The 21,936-nt window shown below is 39.2% G+C and overlaps 1 protein-coding gene across 2 annotated transcripts in view; it reads left to right on the top strand.

The window, feature by feature from the left end:
- DIS3L2 (DIS3 like 3'-5' exoribonuclease 2) overlaps positions 1-21,936 on the top strand; it is a 386,635-nt gene that overhangs the window by 155,348 nt on the left and 209,351 nt on the right. For both annotated transcript variants that reach the window (XM_049888455.1, XM_049888454.1), the window contains exon 9: positions 15,753-15,926. In XM_049888455.1, the coding sequence (XP_049744412.1) occupies positions 15,753-15,926 (174 nt within the window). The remainder of the gene's footprint in view (positions 1-15,752; positions 15,927-21,936) is intronic.

Here is a 21,936-nt window from a genome sequence, read left to right on the forward strand (position 1 = left end):
AAAAAAAAAAGCCATATTGATTTTCTCACTGGAATGATTTCCATTTATATAATCAGGTTTATAGTTGAAAGAGTTTCCCAACCCTCTTATCTTTCCCTTTAGAATCTCTGTGGAATTCATGCCTGTATTTTCTCAGAACTTTGTGAAATTAGCTATCCTAAAGTCTAGAGTTTACAACCCCAGCTTTCCCACAAGAGGTCTTGAGCATGGAAATATCATGGTCACTTTCTCTTAGATTTTTTTGTGGTTTTTTCTCCTTGGATATTTAAGGATAAGTCTTGAAGAAAATAGAGAAGTTTTACAGCATCTACTATGGGGAACATAATACCATTTCTTGGCAATGCCGAAACCCAACTGAAGATATACGGCATGAATTGACCTAGAGCAAATTGACATATTTCCATTATTTTCTCTAGCAAACCTTGGAAGCTTTGGCCGGGCAGCGGGAGGGGATATGAATAAGCCAGGGCAGATACAGCAGCGTTGAGAAATTTTTGATTGAGCATGGGTTGTATAAACTTAATGGGAGACTGCTGAAATTAAAAATAGAAAATGGATAACTACTACTGGTCTTAATCATAGGGAGGAACAGCAGGTTGCATTGAGTGACTAGGTGAGGTGAAAGGAGAAGCGGGAAGCTCTGGTTAATGGTGTGTGTGGTGGAGGAGGAAGTGGTTGGGGTGGAGGGAGGGGGTGTCGTTCTGGCATCTCCCCCATCGTGAAGGCTTTTACTTTATGGTTAGTTGTCAGACAATCAGAAATACTTGTTGACTGATGGAAATAAATACTTTTACTCTTCCATTCAGTTTTGATAGATACTGAATTTCATACAGTGTAGACATAAAGTGGGGAGGTGGTCAACACTACATTTATTTGGTAGGAAAATAAAACAGTAACCAGGTAGGTAGAAGATAGTTTCATTGAGTCATAGCCTGTAGGAAGATTAGCAAACTGAAAAAGAGCTCTAGCCAATCTTTTTCCCTACACAAAAGGAGTGTTTCACCTTTTCAAGAGTAGATTCCTTATTTAAAAGCTCTGCTGAGGTAGAGGCTGTAATGCTATGAACTTGCATTAGCAGACTTAGGCTTTCATTTCCAGGGGGCTTGGTTCTAGCTGGCTAGTAGAGAAAAAGCCAATCAGGCAGAGGAGGGGGCTCTTTTTTTGTGACTGTTGGGCTCCACCTGGTGGCCTGTAAGAATCAGCTTTGGAAAAAGCTACATCTTTAACACTGAGGCCATGCTGGTCAAAGCAGAGCACAAGTAGAAGGAATGAGGAGAATGGTCCTGAGGCCGGCAAGGATGACCAACCTGTGCTTCCCCATACTGCACGCCATAGTCTTGAACACTTCTTCCAAGGTCCTCATCTTCAGCTCCAATTTCGAGTACATCTTCTTGAAAATATTATTTAAAAATGGTAGAGTACCTCAGATCTGTTAGCCTTCTCTTCCACTCTATAAATTCCTTCAGCCTCTTTGCTTCTTTCGAGGCCTCCCCTAAAATCATTCCTTGTTGTCGAGCCTCGTTACTGTCCCCAGCCGTTTATCTGTTTTCACCGATTGGCTCAGTTTTCCTGAAGCTCTCATTCCTTACTTCTGCCTTCGGCTGTGTTATGACACTGAGCCAGAGAGGGGAAAGAAACATATTTTCTCCTTCTGGTTATAGAGAATAACACAGAAATATACGGCCAAAGATGCTGTGAAGTTACCACAGTTGGTTTTAACTTTGTATGTTAACTGAAGTTCTGGGCCCTAGGTGTAGCCAATGCTGGATTATTCCCCACTGGCAGGTTCTTTTTTTTTTTTTTTTGGCAGGTTCTTAGGGATCTGGTGCCCTTGTATCTGTTTGCACAGAGTTGCCAACCTGGACCCGTAAGTGTGAGGATAGCAACAAGGATGTATGAGTATCTTCCTGTGTATAGCCTAGTTTTCAGGCCAAGACTTTATAACAGTATTTAGTGGAGAAAGGAGGATGTATGGTTTAGAAAACAAATGCTGACCGTTGTGTTCCTACTCTCTTCTCTTTAAGGCAGAGAGGCCAATTTGAAGGATTTTCCTGTCATGATTTCCTTATCTGTAGCTGGTCTTCCCTCAAGTTTTTTACTTGCACATCACCCATGACAGTGGAACGAATGTTTATTTATTTAGAAGGTTTACACACACACACACACCCTACAACCCCGCATATCAACTGTAGGAAGTTGGGAATGTTGTTTTGACACTGTCTGAGCTTACAGTAGGACCTAGTTGTAATGTCATTTGTTGTGAATGGGAGTAGTATTCATGGAGGAACTCCTTTGAGAAAAAATCGAAGTGGTGATCATTATAAAATGCCCCAATGAGGAAAGCGTTCTAGCTCATAGCTGCTTATTATTGTGATATTACTATTAAGAAAACTTTTTAACTTTTATTTTTCCAAATAAAGACATATGCTTACTGTTAAAATTACTCAAATTATTCTATAATTTCACTCCCAGATATAATCACTATTAAGAGCTTGGTATATATTTGCTGTGATGCTGGAAGCTATGCCACTGGTATTCAGATACCAGCAGGGTCACCCATGGAGGACAGGTTTCAGCTGAGCTTCCAGGCTAAGACAGACTAGGAAGAAGGACCTGACAGTCTACTGAAAAGCATTAGCCAATGAAAACCTTATGAATAGCAGCGGAACATTGTCTGATATAGTGCTGCAAGATGAGCCCCCCAGGATGGAGGCACTCAAAAGATGACTGGGGAAGAGCTGCCTCCTCAAAGTAGAGTCGACCTTAATGACGTGGATGGAATAAAGCTTTTGGGACCTTCATTTGCTGATGTGGCACGACTCAAAATGGGAAGAAACAGCTGCAAACATCCATTAATAATCGGAACCTGGAATGTACGAAGTGTGAATCTAGGAAAATTGGAAATCGTCAAAAATGAAATGGAACGCATAAACATCGATATCCTAGGCAGTAGTGAGCTGAACTTGACTGGTATTGGACATTTTGAATCGGACAATTGTATAGTTCACTATGTTGGGAATGACAACTTGAAGAGGAATGGTGTTGCATTCATTGTTAGAAAGAACATTTCAAGATCTACCTTGAAGTGCAATGCTGTCAGTGATAGGATAATATCCATATGCCTATAAGGAAGACCAGTTAATAATAGAATAATATGACTATTATTCAAATTTATGCACCAACCACTAAGACCAAAGATGAAGAAATTGAAGATTTTTATCAGCTTCTTAGTCTGAAATTGATCAAACATGCAGTCGGCATGCATTAATGTTTACTGGTGATTGGAATGCAAAAGTCGGAAACAAAGAAGAAGCATCAGTAGTTGGAAAATATGGCCTTGGTGATAGAAACAATGCTGGAGATCGAATAATAGAATTTTGCAATACCGACGACTTCTTCATTACAAATACCTTCTTTCACCAACATGAACGGCGACTATACACACAGATGGAACACACAGGATCAAATCGACTACACCTGTGGAAAGAGACGATGGAAAAGCTCGATATCATCAGTCAGAACAAGGCCAGGGGCCAACTGTTGAACAGACCATAAGTTACTCATATGCAAGTTCAAGCTGAAACTGAAGAAAATCAGAGCAAGTCCACGAGAGCCAAAATACAACCTTGAGTATATCCCACCTGAATTTAGAGACCATTTCAAAGAATAGATTTGATGCATTGAGTGCTAATGACCGAAGACCAGACAAGTTGTGGAATGACATCAAGGACATCATCCATGAAGAAAGCAAGAGGTCATTGAAAAGACCAGAAAGAAAGAATGGACCAAGATGGATGTCAGAGGAGACTCTAAAACTTGCTGTCGAACGTCGAACAGCTAAAGCAAAAGGAAGAAATGATGAAGTAAAAGAACTGAACAGAAGATTTCAAAGGGCGGCTCGAGAAGACAAAGTATTATAATGACACGTGCAAAGAGCTGGAGGATAGAAAACCAAAAGTGAAGAACACGCTTGGTGTTTCTCAAGCTGAAAGAACTGAGGAAAAAATCCGAGCTTTGAGTTGAAATAGTAAAGGATTACATGGGGAAAGTATTAAACAACTCAGGAGCCATCAAAAGAAGATGGAAGGAATACACAGAGTCATTATACCAAAAAGAATTAGTCGATGTTCAACCATTTCAAGAGGTGGCATATGATCAGGAACCGATGGTACTGAAGGAAGAAGTCCAAGCTGCACTGAAGGCATTGGTGAAAAACAAGGCTCCAGGAATTGATGGAATATCACTTGGGATGGTTCAACAAACAGATGCAGCGCTGGAGGTGCTTATTCATCTGTGCCAAGAAATACAGAAGACAGCTTCCTGGCCAACTGACTGGAAGAGGTGCATATTTATGCCTATTCCCGAGAAAGGTGATCCAAACCGAACGTGGAAATTATAGAACAATATCGTTTATATCATACACAAGCAAAATTTTGATGAAGATCATTCAAAAGCAGCTGCAGCAGTATATGGACAGGGAACTGCCAGAAACTCAGGCCTGTTTCAAAAGAGGTTGTAGAACCAGGGATATCATTGTTGATGTCAGATGGATCCTGGCTGAAAGCAGAGAATAACAGAAGGATGTTTACCTGTGTTTTATTGAGTATGCAAAGGCATTCAACTTTGTGGATCATAACAAATTATGGATAACATTGTGAAGAACGGGAATTCCAGAACACCTAATGGTGCCCCGAGGAACCTTTACATAGATCAAGAGGCAGTTGTTCTGACAGAACAAGGGGATACGGAGTGGTTTAAATTCAGGAAAGGTGTGCATCAGGATTGTATCCTTTTACCATACCTATTCAATCTGTATGCTGAGCAGATAATCAGAGAAACTGGACTATATGAAGAAGAACGGGGCATCAGGATTGGAGGAAGACTCATTAACAACCTGCGTTATACAGATGACACAACCTTGCTTGCTGAAAGTGAAGAGGACTTGAAACACTTACTAATGAAGATCAAAGACCACAGCCTTCAGTATGGATTACACCTCAAAATAAAGAAAACAAAAATCCTCACAACTGGACCATTAAGCAACATCATGATAAATGGAGAAAAGATTGAAGTTGTCTTAGATTTCATTTTACTTGGATCCACAATCAACAGCCACGGAAGCAGCCGTCCAGAAATCAAAAGATGCTTTGTATTGGGCAGATCTGCTGCAAATGACCTCTTTAAAGTATTGAAAAGCAAAGATGTCACCTTGAAGACTAAGGCGCTCCGAACCCAAGCCATGGGTATTTTCAATCACATATGCATGTGAAAGCTGGACAATGAATAAGGAAGACTGAAGAAGAATTGACGTCTTTGAATTGTGGTGTTGGCAAAGAATATTGAATATACCATGGACTGCCAAAAGAACGAACAAATCTGTCTTAAAAGAAGTACAACCAGAATGCTCCTTGGAAGCGAGGATGGCAAGACTGTGTCTTACATACTTTGGACATGTTGTCAGGAGGGATCAGTCCCTGGAGAAGGACATCACGCTTGGTAGAGGGTCAGCGGAAAAGAGGAAGACCCTCAACAAGGTGAATTGACACAGTGGCTTTAACAGTGGGCTCAAGCATAACAACAATTTTAAGTGTGGCACAGGACTGGGCAGTGTTTTGTTCTGTTCTGCTTAGGGTTGCTATGAGTTGGAACCAACTCAGCAGCCCCTAACAACAACATATATCTGTCTAAAATATTTTAAAATGTTTAACTCTAGTTACAAACTGTGTTTTACAAACAAGAGAGCCTATCTAACACATGAGTTTTGAAGTCTGGTATTAAATGAACCCATGAATCTGCCACCCAATTTAAGGAATATAATATATGGCTGCTGTGAGTCGAATACGGTTGCCGTGAGTCGGAATCGACTCAAAGGCACACAACATCACCAATCGTATTGAAGTCCCGTGGGTATTCCTTTCTGTCATAATCACTAATTTTGTCCCTAGATTGAACCAGTGTCCTAAATATACTAATCAAAACTTGCTTTTTAAAATAATTTACAAATATTTATATCCCTTGAAGCCCTGGTGGTGTAATGGTTAAGAGCTTGGCTGCCAGCCAAAAGGTCGGCAGTTCAAATCCACCAGCCACTACTTGGAATCCCTAAGGGGCAGTTCCTTTCTGTCTTGTTGGGTCACTATGAGTCAGAATCAACTCAACGGTGATGGTTTTTTTTTTTTTTTTAAGTATCAGCAAGTAGTAATATATTATTTCATTTTGTTTGTTTTGAGGAACTTTATAAAAAATATCCCATACATAGTCTTCTATGATTTGGATTTTTCATTCCTTTGTTTCTAAGATTTATTCATGTATTTCATACATTTTAATGCATTCATTTTAATTCATAGCATTTCCTCTTTTTTTGAAATATACCATAATTTACCTAGCAATGGACATTTAAGTTGAACCCAAATTTTTGTTGTATGAGCAATGCTCCTATGAACATTCCAGTGCTCGCTAACTAAAGGTTCTCTAGACTCTGTGTAGGAGTGAAATTACTGAATCACACCTGTGTATATGTGTACAACATAAAAGACAAACTCTTCCAAAATGGTTGTACCCTTTTCTTTTTTCTTTGTGTCCTTCTAGGAATGTTTAAGAGTTTCCATTTCTTCACATCCTTATTAACACATGATATTGTCAGACTTTTCAGTTCTTACCGATCAAGTAGGTATAAAATGGTATCTGATTGTGATTTTGATTTATATTTTCCTAATCTCTAATGACCAAACCCTTTGCGGTGGAGTTGGTTTTGTCTCATAGCAACACTATATGGCAGAGTAGAACTGTCCCATAGGGTTTCCAACTATTTTATGTTTCTGCTTTAACTTTCACCCACTCATTTTAGCATTTATTAGTATTTTTAATTGGGCTTTTTGTCATTTGATTTTCTGGAGTTAGAAAAAATACGTATATTCTAAAAAGTAATCTTTTTAGCAGTTACTGACTGAAAAATATCTTCTCCGTGGTTTTAGAGTTGTCTTTTCGTATTATTAATGATATCTTCTGAAGTGCAAAAGCTTTGAGTTGCATTTTCTAAGTTTTTGGCGTCAGTGTATAGAATTATAATTAATTTTTGTGTATTAATCATATATCTAGCCATCTTGCTAAATCTCCTCAATTCTAGTACTTTATCTTTCTTTGGATTTGCTATGTAGATAATCACATCATTGGTAAGTAGTCACAGGTTTGTTTACTATTCTGTCCTAATCCCTATAAATTTTATTTCTTTTTCTTATGTTCCTGAACTGGCAGTTCACGATTAGGAAGGAGGTATTTTCCACATCAAAACTGATAAAAGTTCAAATTTGAATAAAAGCAATGATAGCAGACATTTTTTTCTTGTTCCCGATTTTTTTCAATATGTTAATTTTGTTAACATGGCAGCTGGTTATTAAAGAACTCAAGAGTTTACCTAAATACATATTTTCGGTTTCTTGGTTTGTTTTTACCATCTTCAGTGTTCTTAATTTTACTTTGTAGTTTCAAGAAAGAATAATATTCTCCCTTTTTTCCAGGTTCAAAAGCATCAATTTGTTTACTCACTTATTCATTCAGCAGACATGTATTGGACATCTAAGGCGTACACAAGTCTCAGTGTGAGATATAGAAATAAGGAAAAGTTTATTCTCCTCGTGGGTGATCTTACCATCTAGTGATAAGGAAGAGTTGTAGCTAAAGCACTAAAGACAGCTGGAAAGTGGCTGGTGCCAGAAAGGAGGTGGAAGCAGTGAGTAGAGAGAAGCGCTCTGAGGGAAGCGATGGCTTCCTGGCCTTGCTGCCATAGTCCATGAAGATGAAATGAAGTTGGTTTATGTTCCTTTCAACATGGAAGTCATAAAGGGAGCACTAGGATGGTAGAAATACATTGCTAAAGGAAAGAGCCAATTATAATATTCTTATGCTCTGGTACCAGCAGTACCATCTCAGTGTGTAGCAAATACCCACAACATACATGATGCTAACAGTCCTGAAGTTTTATATTTGGTAGTAAGAACTTAATATTTCCTATGGCAGAGGGAAGGGAAGGAATGGGAAGTTTGCTTTTCACTGGTGGTATTTTTAAATATTTTGTATTAGGATGCTTTCAGCTATAATAGAAAACCCTGACCCAAAGTGACATAAATAATAAGGAAGTTTGTTCGCTCACATAAATGGAAGTCCAGAGGTTGTGCGGGCTCCAGGCCCAGCATAATCAGTGATTGATGATATTGGTTGCTCTTTGCTGTCTTCTCTGGTGGTGTAGTGGTTAAGAACTATGGCTGCCAACCAAAAGGTCAGCAGTTCAAATCTACCAGGTGCTCCTTGGAAACCTTATGGGGCAGTTCTACTCTGTCCTATAGGGTTGCTATGGTCAGAATCGACTCAACGGCAGTGCGTTTGGTTTTTGGTTTTTGCTGTCCTCAGTGGTCTGACAATAGTTGCTCCATGGAGATGCCTACCAGTACAAATAGGCTATATGTTTTCTTATCACATCTAAGTAGAGACTGGGAAATCTTGTCCACCAATCATGATATTGATTACAGTCTCCAGGGGTGCTATGCACTGGTTTTATTAGAATAATGAAGATTGCCTCTAAAGCTGAAGAAGAAATGAATTCTCTATCTGAAAAAAATTAGGTTTCTATTAGGAAAGAAGAGAGAAATGAATGTCGTTGAGAAGGCAGCCAGTACTGGGCACTACAGTTTTTATTAGATTGTAATTAAGATTCCTATAATTTTTAAATTGGGGAAAAACAATGGTACACTGTTAAAGGAAGTTTAGAAGCTGGAGAAGAAAGTCCCTCATAATCCTCCCTCTCTACAACAGTTAGCGACATCTTTAGGTATTCCTTTTTAGTCTGTTTATAAATGTATTTACATATTTAAATTATACTTATTAATGTTGTCACATATTTAAATTACACTGTACACAGCATTTTATATTTTTAAAAATTTTATGTCATAGACATTTTTATGTCCCTGCTCTTCAAAAGAGACCCTGATGTCGTAGTTAAGTGCTTTGGCTGCTAACCCAAAGGCTGGCAGTTCAGATCCACCAGGCACTCCTTGGAAACTGTATGGGCAGTTCTACTCTGTCCTGTAGGGTCCCTATGAGTGGGAATCAACTCGGCAGTGGTGGGGTTTTTTTTTTAACCACTTCAAAATTATTTTTCTGACATGTATAATAATCAATTGAACAAATACACCACGATTTAGTTTAACCTGTTGTTGAAAACTTAATTCTTTTATCCCTTTTCAACTTTTAAGCTTGTAAAAAATAATCTTTGTTATTTAATAATCTTTATTTTTTAGGACAGTTTTCGATTCCCAAAAAAGCCAGGGAGATGGGACAAAGAATTCCCATATAACCTGCATCCAGGTTCCCTATTGCTAACATCTCACATTCGGGTGGTGCATTTGTTACTATTAGTGAAACAATATTGATGCAGTATTATTAACTACAGTCTATACCGTATTCAGGTTTTCTTAGTTTTTTTTACCTGATGTTCCTTCTCAATTCCAGGACCCCACCCAGGGTACCACATTACATTTAGTTGCGTGTCTTCTTAGGCTTCTCTTTCCTGTACCAATTTCTAAATTATTTTTGAATGACATACCTTCATGTAGAGTAAGCTGAAGTAAAGGAGCCCTGGTGATGCAGTGGTTAAATGCTCAGCTGCTCACTGAAAGGTTGGTGGTTCAAAACCATCAGCCGCTTCACGGGAGAAAGATGTGGCGGTCTGCTTCTGTAAAGATCTACAGCCTTGGAACCCTACGGGGCAGTTCTCTTCTGTCCTGCAGGGTCGCTAGGAGTCTGAATTGAGTCCATGCCATCTGGTTTGGGCTTTTTTTTTTTTTTGGTTTAAGCTGAAGTGTGTTTTTTTAAGAAGATCACAGACCTTTATTTTTAAAGAGGATCACAGACATTTTGATGAATCATTGAATCGTAATTGTCTGAAAGCAGCTACTGCCATCTGTATGAGACAGCTAATGGAAAACATAGAAACAGCTTAGAAATCGATAACATTTGAACTGTAATAGACGAAAGGGAAAGTTACTTTCAGGATTCATTTTAAATAAAATTTATATTGAAATTAACTTTAAAATAATAAGAATAAACCCTTATTTAAGATAAATATACAATACATAAGTAAATTTACTTTTAGATTCTACTTTTGTTTAGATCCCAAGGTATTCTGTTTTTTTATGGTGACTCAGAGTTTATGAGTAAGTAAACAGCATAAGATTCTTTCTGGGTCATCTAAGGCCCCTGAAGCATGAACTCTTTCAGCATGCTGACCTGTTAGATTTTTGTATCGTGCAAGCTGTCCAGTCTTTGTTGCTCTCAAGTGTATCTCCATTGAAAATCTATAATACGCTTATTTAAATAAGGTATTTGAGAAAGGTTCTCTGGAACTTAGTAAAATAAATGTTAATTACTACTAAAAGGAACTTGGAATCGTTGACCACATTTGGAAGCCATAACCAAAACATAATTTTGTCTTTATGAGCCATGTTGTAGTTTCAGTAAACAAACCAAGATTCTTTGAGTTCGCGATATAATCTGATAAAAATTTTTGCTAGACACAAAGCACCAATAGGAAAAAAAAAAAGGGCAAATTTATTTTTCTTCTTAATTTTACTAAAGGTCCAGTGACTGATATGATTTGTTCTCACAACTAATATTAGATTCATCACTTTACCTACTTACTTTTATCCTCCCTTTTTTTCACCTCCCCACCCACGTATAAGTGGATCTAGTACTCAGCACTAGTCTCTCTTTTTTTTTTTTTTAATTTCTCCATCTCTTGGTAGGCTAAAGTTCATCATCTAGTAGTTTTTCATAAAAGATTTATGAGAACTCTATTTCCTGAGTTCTTGCATTTTGAAAATATTCTTCTGTTGTCATTTTACTTGAACGGCAATTTAGGTAGGTGTAAAATTCTAGCATTGAATGTGGCTGTAGGGAACCCTTAGACCACTCTGATTTTCCTCCCTTTTTTAGGTGACATGGACTCTTTGCTGAAGACCAAAGAAATCTTTATCTTTGAAGTCCAGTAACTTTCCTAGACTGTGCTTCATTGGTAATTTTGTATTAGTCTTTCCTGAGACATGGTATAGCGTTTTTGTCTGTAAATTTAAATTCTTTTACTTCAGGTAAGTTTTCTTGATGATATATCTTTTAAAATGTTTTCTATTCCATATATTTAGTTCCTTTTTTAGGAATACCAGTTATGCCAATGTTGGGTCTGTTTGATATGCCTTTCATACCTGTCTCTTTCCTCTCTAATCTTTTTTAACTCTTTGTACTTTCCAGTTTCATTTTCCTTTTTTAAATCAGGCTTTTCCTCTCTGATCCTTATGTGTTTTTAAACAGTGTCAGTTCTTCCTTAGTTACTTCCAACATGACCTTCATTTCTGTGGTAGTTTTATTGTTCTCTCCTACTTGCTTCCTGAGGCCCAAAAACCTAGTTTTTATTTACTTTCGTGACTTAATCTATTCCTTGTACCCTTGCTTATTTATTCCTTACCTCTTTGCTTTGTGTCCTCATTGTATGGTGGTGGTATTTTCATCAGTTTTTGAGTTTTTGGGAATATCTTTGGCTATGATTTTTGTTTCTGAGGCTATATAATTATAGGGTATGTTTTATCATTCTGCTATTTCTATCACCTGTTCCTTTCTCCTTTGTATGTGCAGTATTTTTTAAAATAGAATGCCTGGGCTGGATTCTTTCTTTTTTTTTTTTTTACCTCCCCCCATTTTTAAATAATGTGAGTTCTCCCTGGATTTTAGTATTTTAAAAGTTAGATACTATAAAATGCCTTTTTTCAGATTTTTAGGCTTTTTTTTTTACTTCAGGCATAAGGGAATCATTTTGGTTTAGGAAGAGTAAATGGTCACTGTCTTAGGTGCCTAGTGCTGCTGTAACAGAAATGCTACAAGTGGGCAGCTTTAACAAATATAATTTTGTCCTTAACAGTTTAAGAGGCTAGAAGTCCGAATTCAGGTTGCCAGCTGTAGGGGAAAGCTTTCTCTCAGTGTCGGCTCTGGAGAAAAGCTCTTGTCTCTTTTTGAGCTTCTGCTCCTGGGTGATCTTCATGTGGCTTGGCATCTTTCTTCCCCCATCTCTGCTTGCTTGTAGTCAGCTTTTTTTTACATCTTTTTTGAGATTGACTCAAGATACACCGTACACTGATACTTCCTCATTAACACAATAAAGAAAGCCTAATTCCAAATGGTATTAGAACCACAGGTATACGGGTTAGAATTTATAACACATGTTTTTGGGGAACACAATTTAATCCATAACAGTCACTGTGTGTTATGTCTACCTCACAAGTTTTGTTACCGAAACCTCTACCACATATAAGAATGTATTTCTTTTTATATGAGTGTAGTGGCTCACAGCCATCCAGAGGTACCTCAGAAGAAAGGCCTGCTGATCTACTTTCAAAAACTCAGCTATTGCGGGTGCCACGGTCTCAGGGAATATCTAGCTCAATTGGCATAACATAGTTTATAAAGAAAATGTTCTACGTCCTACTTCGGTGCATAGTATCTGGCGCCTTAAAAGCTTGTGAGCTGCCATCTAAGATACTCCACTGTTCTCACCCCATCTGGAGCAAGAGAGAATGAATAAAACCAAAGACGCAAGGGAAAGATTAGTCCAATGGACCACAACTACCACAGCCTCCACCAGACTAGATGATGCCTGGCTACCGCCACCAACTGCTCTGACAGGAATCACAATAGAGGGTCCTGGACGGAGCTAGAGAAAAATGTAAAACAGTATTCTAATTCATACACACACACACACACACACACACACACACACACAGAAGACTAGACTTACTAGTCTGACAGACAGGAGAAACCCCAAGAGTATGGCCCCCAGCCTCCATTTTAATACAGTACTGAAGTCATTCTTGAGGTTTACCCTTTAGCCAAAGATTAGACAGGCCCATAAAAAAAACACTAATACAGGTAGCTCAGTCATGTATAGGAGACAAAATGGGCACATTAGAGCCCAGGGGCAAGGACAAGAAAGCAGGAGAGGACAGAAAAGCTGGTAACTGGGAACCCAAGGTCACGAAGGGAAAAGTGTTTGCATGTCATGGGGGTGGCAACCAATGTCATGAAACAATATGTATATTAATCGTTTAATGAGAAACGAATTTGCTCTGTAAACCTTCATCTAAAACTACAATAAACAACAAACAAAAAACGCACAGCCATTGAAAACCTTACAGAGCCCAGTTCCACTCTAGCACACATGGGGGTGCCGTGAGTGGGATTAACTTCATAGCACCTGTTTGGCTGATGGGTTAGTTTCTGTAATACGCTGTCTGATTTTTTGGTTGATTATTTTATGTGATTTTAAAAATGCTGTTAAGTAGAATCATATGAAATTGTTGTTTTTAGAGGTCAATGACCAAATATTGGAAATTTCATATGGCTCAACATGATATATGATCAACCTCCTTATAGTACTATTTGCCGTTCTTGAATCCTTATTTTGGAGCCTCAGTTATCTAGCTTGAATTGCAAATAATTTTTTTCAGGAAGGAAGTATGCCTTTTTATGTCAGCTGGTGTTCTTACAGTGTCAGCTTTCCATTCAGAGGAATCATTATTGTGTCCCCAGAAGCACAAAACCCTCTCAACCATAGAAGTGAGCATTATGAGAAAGGACAAGACAAAAAATTTTGTGAGTGGGTCATAAGTATGGTATTGAAAGCCACAGCTCCTACCTTCCAACCTTGGTTTCCAGACCATGTGTACTAGCTTTAGGATACTAAGTCAGGGCAACATTGTACCCTGGAGGATATCTGGCTTGCTTCCTATGGAGTAAAAAACCTAGTTTTACCCTAAGTAACGTGACTTTTATCCTTAGCTCCAGAGAAATAACCATTGGATCTATTGGGGTGCTTGGTCTGGGACTTCTAGGCTACAATTGAGAATTTGTTCTGGCGAGTGGGAGCTAGCTAGACCAGAAAAAACTTACCCAAGAGGTCTATAACAACTAGCCTCTAAAGGCATGATTTAGCCTATCACACAGGACTAGCTGATAAAAAAAAGTCCTTCACACGGAGACTCAGAGAGCTTCCTGGTTGATGAGAACATCTTCTCTTGGGTGGGTAAAGTGTCCCTTGGAACAGGGAAGCTTTACGTTGGGAACCTTCCGAGACCTTATCCTAGGCATCTCTTCATTTGTATCCTTTTTTGGTGATAATAAATCTGTAGTTGTAAGTATGGTATACTCTCCATGCACTCTGTCAGTCATTCTTGCAGATTATTGAACCCAAAGGGGTAAGAGGAGCCAGCAAATCATAAGGTAGGGGTGTCTTTTGACTCCCAGGGTTGTGGCTGGCATCCTGAAGGGGTAGTGGAAGCTAGCCCCAAATTTGTGGGCAGCAGTCAAAAGGCCAGGGTGTCGTGTGAACTCTTCGGATTTGTGGCTGTTGTTTGCCTATTTGGCAGTCTGAAGGATGGTGTCCTTTAACTAGTGAGCTCTAACTTCACTCCAGGTGGCTAGAGTTAGAGAGAAAGTGTGCCAGGGGGCAGCTGGAGACAAGGATGGGAAAGTGGGAATGTGAAGAGTGGATTAATCTCCACATTCTGAGGATTATATTTTTGCTAATCCTTACTGTACACCTTCTGACTAGTCCCATAATGTAATCTTCTGTAGCCCATTATACCATTCTAATCAATGAGTTCTATGGGCTTCACTTCTAAAAATGTTGAGTGAGATAACATAATTGTGTAAAAGTTATTCAGTAAATCTGTAGATTGTGATGTTTATACAATTAAAGTAGGTGGAATGAATGAAGAAAGCCAATCCAAAATCCAGAATTAGTATTATCCTTATGAGAATGTAGGAAACCCTGGTGGCGTAGTGGTTAAGTACCACGGCTGCTAACCAAAGGGTTGGCAGTTGGAATCCGCCAGGCACTCCTTGGAAACTCTGTGGGGCAGTTCTACACTGATTCGACACGGAATCGACTCAACGGCACTGGGTTTGGTTTTTTTGGGTTTATGAGAATGGAGAGCTACCACTTTTAATATATATGTAGATGACTCACAGCTAAAGAGTGAGGTCTGCCCTATTGAAGGTGGAACCCTACTCGTAATGTCAGGCCTATCCTACTAAATGGAACCTTACCCTAAAATGGGCCCAGGACCCTGAAACATGAATGGTAGTTTGCTAGGTGACTGGGTTATAGATGATTTTAATTTTCTTCCTTGTGCATTTCTACATTGACTAACTTCTCTGCATTGAACATATATTACTTTTGTGTTCAGATAAAATATTTTAGAATATTAAGTTCAAACCTAGAAGAATTATAAAATAAATATAAACATCAGATCTAATCTGAGCATGGCCTAAAGTAATAATTGATGAACAAATTTAGTTGATCAGAATTGTCTCTAAATGTTTTGCAAGAGGAAGAATTGATGAAAGCCTCTGATGACATTGGCTTTGACTTATCTGTGAAAAATCACTTCAGGAGTCCTAAGAAAGGCCTCCTGGTCCCATTCCCCAGGTCAAAATTCCTGAAGAAAGAGGTAAAAGTAGTCATGGACTTTACACGACAACAGTATCATTGTTGCTCCTGCTTAGACCCCCAACCAATGGCAATCGTACTTCTGCTGGTAGGAGGGGAGGAAGTTGTGAAAACTTTCCTCAGACCCTCACTTTTAGAGAGGAGACAGGTGCCTACATTCCATTTATTCACTAACACAGTTATTCTCTCTCTGTCCTGCCCACAGGCAGCTGGCTAAGAGCCTTGGACAGGCTGGTGAAATCGAGCCTGAAACAGAGGGAATACTAACAGAATATGGCGTGGATTTCTCTGATTTCTCTTCAGAAGTTCTAAAATGTCTCCCTCAGAGCCTGCCATGGACAATTCCGCAAGAGGAATTCAGCAAGAGAAGAGATTTAAGGTAAACACCTGAAATGCTTTAAGAACAACTCGTTTCTACCTTCCTGCCTTCTAACTTAACTTCCCTAGGGGCTTGCCTCATATGTTCCCATCTTTCCACCAGTGGTCAAGTTGAGTTCAATTGAGAACTAGGTGCTTCTGTACCAAGGGTGAGCAAATTATGGCCCGTGAAGTACATCCAGTCCACCGTCTGTTTTTGAACAGCCTGTGAGCTAAGAATGGTTTTTATATTCTTAAATGGCTGAAAAAAATCAACATGAGAATATTTCATGAAAACTCTATGAAATTTAAATTTCAGCGTCCATAAAAAAAGTTTCGTGGGAACACGGCCATGTTTATTTGTTTACACACCTGTGGCAGAGTTGAGCATTTGCAACAGAGACCATATGGCCTGCAAACCCTAGAAGAGTTTCTCTGGCTTTTTACAGAAAAAATTTGCTAACCCCTGTTCTAGACCATTTTAATTCCAAAAGATACAGCTGTCACCTTCTTTTCTCATTGCTCTGCCCCATAGGTGTGGTAGAATAAAGATAGTGGTATCTGGTGAGAAGTGCCTTCCTTTAAACGGGCCTCTTCAGGCTCAGAGCAAAGGATTCAAAACTTCAGTGCTTGGAGCCTCATTTTAAAGCTTTACTTTTAGGTCTGGAATTTGTGGAAAGTACTTTTGTGGTATTTTTATAACAACATCTTCTTTGAAGATGTTTCTTCATTGTGGGACGTTAGTTCTTTTCTGATATTTCTCTTCAGAATTTGGTTTCAGTGCTGGCATTCATTTTGGATGCCACATGGAGATATTTAGGACCAAGAAACTTTTCATACAACCCACTGGGGCTGTGGAAGGCTTTCTGCTAGGGTCATCCTGTGTCAGAGGCTTTTCCGCCGCACTTGCTCACTTCGTGCAGCTGAGCTTATGGTACCCTCAGCTCTTGGTGGCCATTACTCCACTGAGTTCAAGATTACTGCTGCTCTTCTCCCTCCTCGTATTTATTGTATCTTTCAGGAATTTGCAGCTTTTTCTTTTTTTTTTTTTCTTTCTTGCCAAGGGTAGGTAAGGAAAAGGAAACGACAATTGGTCGCCTTTCTTACTTGTTAGTAGCTCTCATGAAACATATTATCCTTGAAGTCAGTTAACCCAAGTTGCTGTCCTGGCTTTCCGCATGCCCACCCTTCTGTGAGCCCCTTGCTAGTGCAGAGGTATGTATCTCCTCAGGGGTTTTGAGGTCTTGGGCCCATGGCCTTAACGTAAACGCTGAACCTCCATTTTCTTGCATACAAATTGAAGAGCTTGTTTTCTGAGATCTTTTCCTAAGTCTAGGAATATAAAAAGGTTTCATGAGAAAAGAAAGTCAGAATGGATGGCTGGACCTTACTGTTGGGAGAACAAATTGGCATAGCCATTCTGCAGTACCCAGGAAAATTTTAAATGTACCCAGCCTTTCACCCAGTGAGCCCTGGGGGTGCAGTGGTTAAGTGCTGGGCTGCTAACAGAAAGGTCAGTGGTTCAAACCACTAGCTACTCCGCAGGGAAAAAAATGGAGTGATTGGCTCCTGTCAAGATTACAACCCAGGAAACCCCAACGGGCAGTTCTACTCTGTCATATAGGGTGGCTGTGAGTTGGAATCAACTTGATGGCACACAGCAATAACACCCTTCATCCAACAGCTCCACTTCCAGGAATCCATCCTACTCAAAGAGGTTTACAGGACTATGTGTACAAGAATGTTCATTGCTGCTTTGAGGTGAAAGTGAGACGTTGGAGTCGCTGCTGGTGTCCTCAATAAAGGAACAGTTCAATAGCCTATGTGGTGTCAGTAGGATAGCAGTCTGTGTTCCTATGAAAAAGGGGTGCTAGAGCCACATGGATTGTCCTCAGAGGATGGCCATCATATAATGCTAAGTGAAAGAATGAAGTTTCAGAAAAATATGAGTATGAGCCTAATGTTTTGTAAAGTAAAATAAAAATTACATAAATGTGCTTGTGTGTGTGTGTATGCATGGAAAAAGATCTGGAAGTAAATATATCAAACTGTTGTCAGAGATTACCATGGGGAGTGGATAAGTAAGGGGATAGGGAAGCAGTGTTGTACTTCATTTTATATACTGCTGGATTATTCAAGTTTTTTTTTATTTGACTTTTATTTTTTAGAGCAGTTTTAGGTTTGCAGCAAAGTTGCACAGAGAGTGTTTCTCTTTACCCACCTCTCTCGTCTGTACGTGGTCTCTCCTATTATAAACATCTCGCGCTCCTGTGATACGTTTGTCACAATTGATGAGCCAATATTGATGCGTTATGGTTAACTAAAGCCCGTTCTTTCCATAAGGGTTCACTCTCTGTGTTCTCTCGGTTTTGACAAATGCATCATGTCAAGTGCCCACCATTACAGTATCACGCAGAATAGTTTCACTGCCCTTAAAATGCCCCGTGCTCCACCTGTCCGTCCCGTCCCTTCTCGCTGAACCCCTGGCAAACACTGATCTTTTTACTGTCTCGATAACTTTGATTTTCAAGATGCTGTATAGCTGGAATCAGTATGTAACCTTTTCAGACTGGCTTCTTTCCTTTAATAATCTGCATTTAGGTTCCTCCATATGCTCTTTGGAAACTCTATGGGGCAGTGCCACTCTGTCCTGTAGGTTCGCTATGAGTTGGCATTGACTCGACAATAACAGGTTTGGTTTGTTTGTTTGTTTGTTTTTATGCCTTTTTGTAGCATGATAACTCATTTCTTTTTATCACTGCATAATATTCCATTATTCGTTTATTCCTTCACCTATTAAAGGACATCAGAGCAAAGACTGTTTTATTTCTTCCTTTCCAGTCTCTATGCCCTTTGTTTTCTTGTCTAATTGCATTAGCTAGACATTCCAATACAACACTGAATTGGAAGCATATAGAGGGGCCATCCTTGTCTTGCTCCTGATCTTAGGGGGAAAGCTTCTAGTTTCTTGCCATTAAGGATGATGTTAGTGCTAAGTTTCTTGTAGATGTTCTTTATCAAGTAGTGGAAGTTCCCCTCTGTTTCTAGCTGCTGATGGTTTTTATCATGAGTGGGATTTGGATTGTGTCACATGCATTTTCTGTATGTATGGAGATGATCACACTATTTTTCTTCTTTAGCCTGTTGATGTGATGTTGCTGTTAGGTGCCATCGAGTCGGTTCCAACTCAAAGCGGCCCTGTGTACAATAGAACAAAACACTGCCCGATCCTGCGCCATCCTCACAAATGTCATTGTGCTTGAGCCCATTGTTGCAGCCGCTGTGTCAGTCCATCTTGTTGACGGTCTTCCTCTTGATGTGATGAACAATATTAATTGATTTTTGAATGTTGAACTAGTCTTTCATACTTGGACTAAATCCCACTTGGCCATGTCTTATATTTCCTCTTACACATTGCTGGATTTGATTCCCTAATATTTGTTGAGAAATTTTGCATCCATGTTCATGAGAAAGATTGGTCTGTAATTTTCCTGCCTAGGAATGTCTTTATCTGGTTTCGGTATTAAGGTAATGCTGTCCTCATAGAATGATTTAGGCAGCGTTCCCTCTGCTCCTGTTTTCTGGAAGAAATTGTAGAGAATTATTATCATTTCTCCCTTAAATGTTTGGTAGAATTCACCAGTGAAACCATCTGTTTCTGGTACCTCCTGTCATGGAAGATTATTAGTTATTGATTTAATTTCTTTAACAGATATAGGCCTTTTCAGATTATCTTTTTCTCCTTGTGTGAGTTTTAGTCTATTGCATCTTTCAAGGAATTGGTCCATATCATCTACATTCTCAGATTTTGGGGCATACAGCTGTTCATAATATTCCTTTATTATCCATTTAATGTTCATGAAATTAGTAGTGATGGCCCCTCTTTTGTTTGATAGTAGTAATTTGTATCTTCTCTCTCTTTTTTTAATTTGACCAGAGGTTTATCAATTTTATTAGCCTTTTTGAAGAATCAGCTTTTTTTTTTTTAGATTGTACTTTAGATGAAGGTTTACTGAACAAACTAGTTTCTCATTAAACAGTTAGTACACATATTGTTTTATAACATTGGTTAACAACCCCACGACATGTCAACACTCTCCCTTCTTGACTTTGGGTTCCCTATTACCAGCTTTCCTGTCCCCTCTTGCCTTCTATTCCTTGCCCCTGGGCAGGTGTGCCCTTTTAGTCTCATTTTGTTTTGTGGACCCGTCTAATCTTTGGCTGAGGTGTAAACCTCGGGAGTCACTTCATTACTGAGCTAAAAGGGTGTCTGGGAGCCGTACTCTTGGGGTTTCTGCAGTCTCTGTCAGGCCAGTAAGTCTGGTCTATTTTTGTGGGTTAGAATTTGTTCTACATTTTTCTTCAGCTCTGTCCGGAACCCTCTGTAGTGATCCCTGACAGAGCAGTCAGTGGTGGTAGCTGGGTACCATCTAGTTGTACTGGACTCAGTCCAGTGGAAGCCGTGGTAGATGTGGTCCATTAGTCCTTTGCACTAATCTTTCCCTTGTATGTTTAGTTTTCTTCATTCTTCCTTGCTGCCAAAGGGATGAGACCAGCGGAATATCTTAGATGGCTGCTCACAGGCTTTTAAGACCCCAGAAGCTACTCACCAAAGTAGAATATCTTCTTTGTAAATGATGTTACGCCATTTGAGCTAGATGTTCCCGGAGACCCTGGTCCCCACAGCTCTCAGCCCAGCAATTCCATCCCTCAGGGAGTCTGGATGTGTCTGTGGAGCTTCCATGACCTTGCTTTCTCCAGGTTGTGCTGGCTTCCCCAGTATTGTGTACTGTCTTATCCTTCACCAAAGTTACCGCTTACCTATTGTCTATTTAGTGTTTTTATATCTTTACCGCTTACCTCCCTCATAATCATCGGATTGTTTCTTTTTGTGCCTAAACCTTTTCATGAGTTTTTACAGTAGTGGTCTCATACAATATTTGTCCTTTTGTGATTGACTTATTTCATTCCGCACAATGCCCCCCAGATTCATCCATGTTATGAAATGCTTCACAGATCCATCATTGTTCTTATAGTTGCATGATACGCCATTGTGTGTATACACTATAGTGTGTTTATCCATTCATCTGTTGATGGGCATCTAGTTTGTTTCCATTTTTTGCTATTGTGAACGATGCTGCAATGAACATGGGTGTGCATATGTCTATTTGTGTGACTACTCTTATTTCTTTAGGATATATTCCTAGGAGTAGGATTGCTGGATCATATGGTATTTCTATCTTTAACTTTCTAAGGAAGTGCCATATCATTTTCCAAAATGGTCATATCAGTTTGTATTCCCACCAGCAGTGGATAACAGTTCCGATCTCCCCACAGCCTCTCCAACCTTTGTTATTTCCTGTTTTTTTTGATTCGTGCCTGCCAGTAATGCCAGGGTGAGATGGTATCTCATTATGGTTTTGATTTGCATTTCTCTTTTTTTTTTTAATGCCTAGTGATTGGGAGCATTTCCTCATGTGTCTGTTGGCTGCTTGAATGTCTTCTTTGGTGAAGTGTCTGTTCGTTTCCTTTGCCCATTTTTAATTGAATTATTTCTCTTTTTGTTGTAGAGGTGTTGGATTTTCCTATAGATTTTAGAGATTAGACCTTTGTCTGATTTGTAATAGCCAAAAATTGTTTCCCAGTCTGTAGGTTCTCTTTTTGCTCTTTTGGTGGAGTCTTTTGATGCGTATAAGTGTTTAATTTTTAGAAGCTCCCAGTTATCTAGCTTATCTTCCGGAGTTTCTTTGCCGCTCGTTATGGTTTGAATACTGTTAATGCCGTGTATTAGGGCCTCTAGCATTGATCCTATTTTGTCTTCTATGAACTTCATAGTTTTTTGGCTTTATATTTAGATCTCAGATCCGTTTTGAGTTAGTTTTTGTGTATGTTGTGAGATACGGGTCCTGTTTCATTTTTTTGCAGATGGACATCCAGTTTTGCCAGCACAATTTGTTAAAAAGATGTCTTTTCCCCATTTTATGGGCTTTGGGCCTTTGTAGATAGATGGGTTTACATCTGGGTTCTCAATT

Source organism: Elephas maximus, chromosome 6, assembly GCF_024166365.1.
Source record: "Elephas maximus indicus isolate mEleMax1 chromosome 6, mEleMax1 primary haplotype, whole genome shotgun sequence".
Lineage (NCBI taxonomy): Eukaryota > Metazoa > Chordata > Mammalia > Proboscidea > Elephantidae > Elephas > Elephas maximus.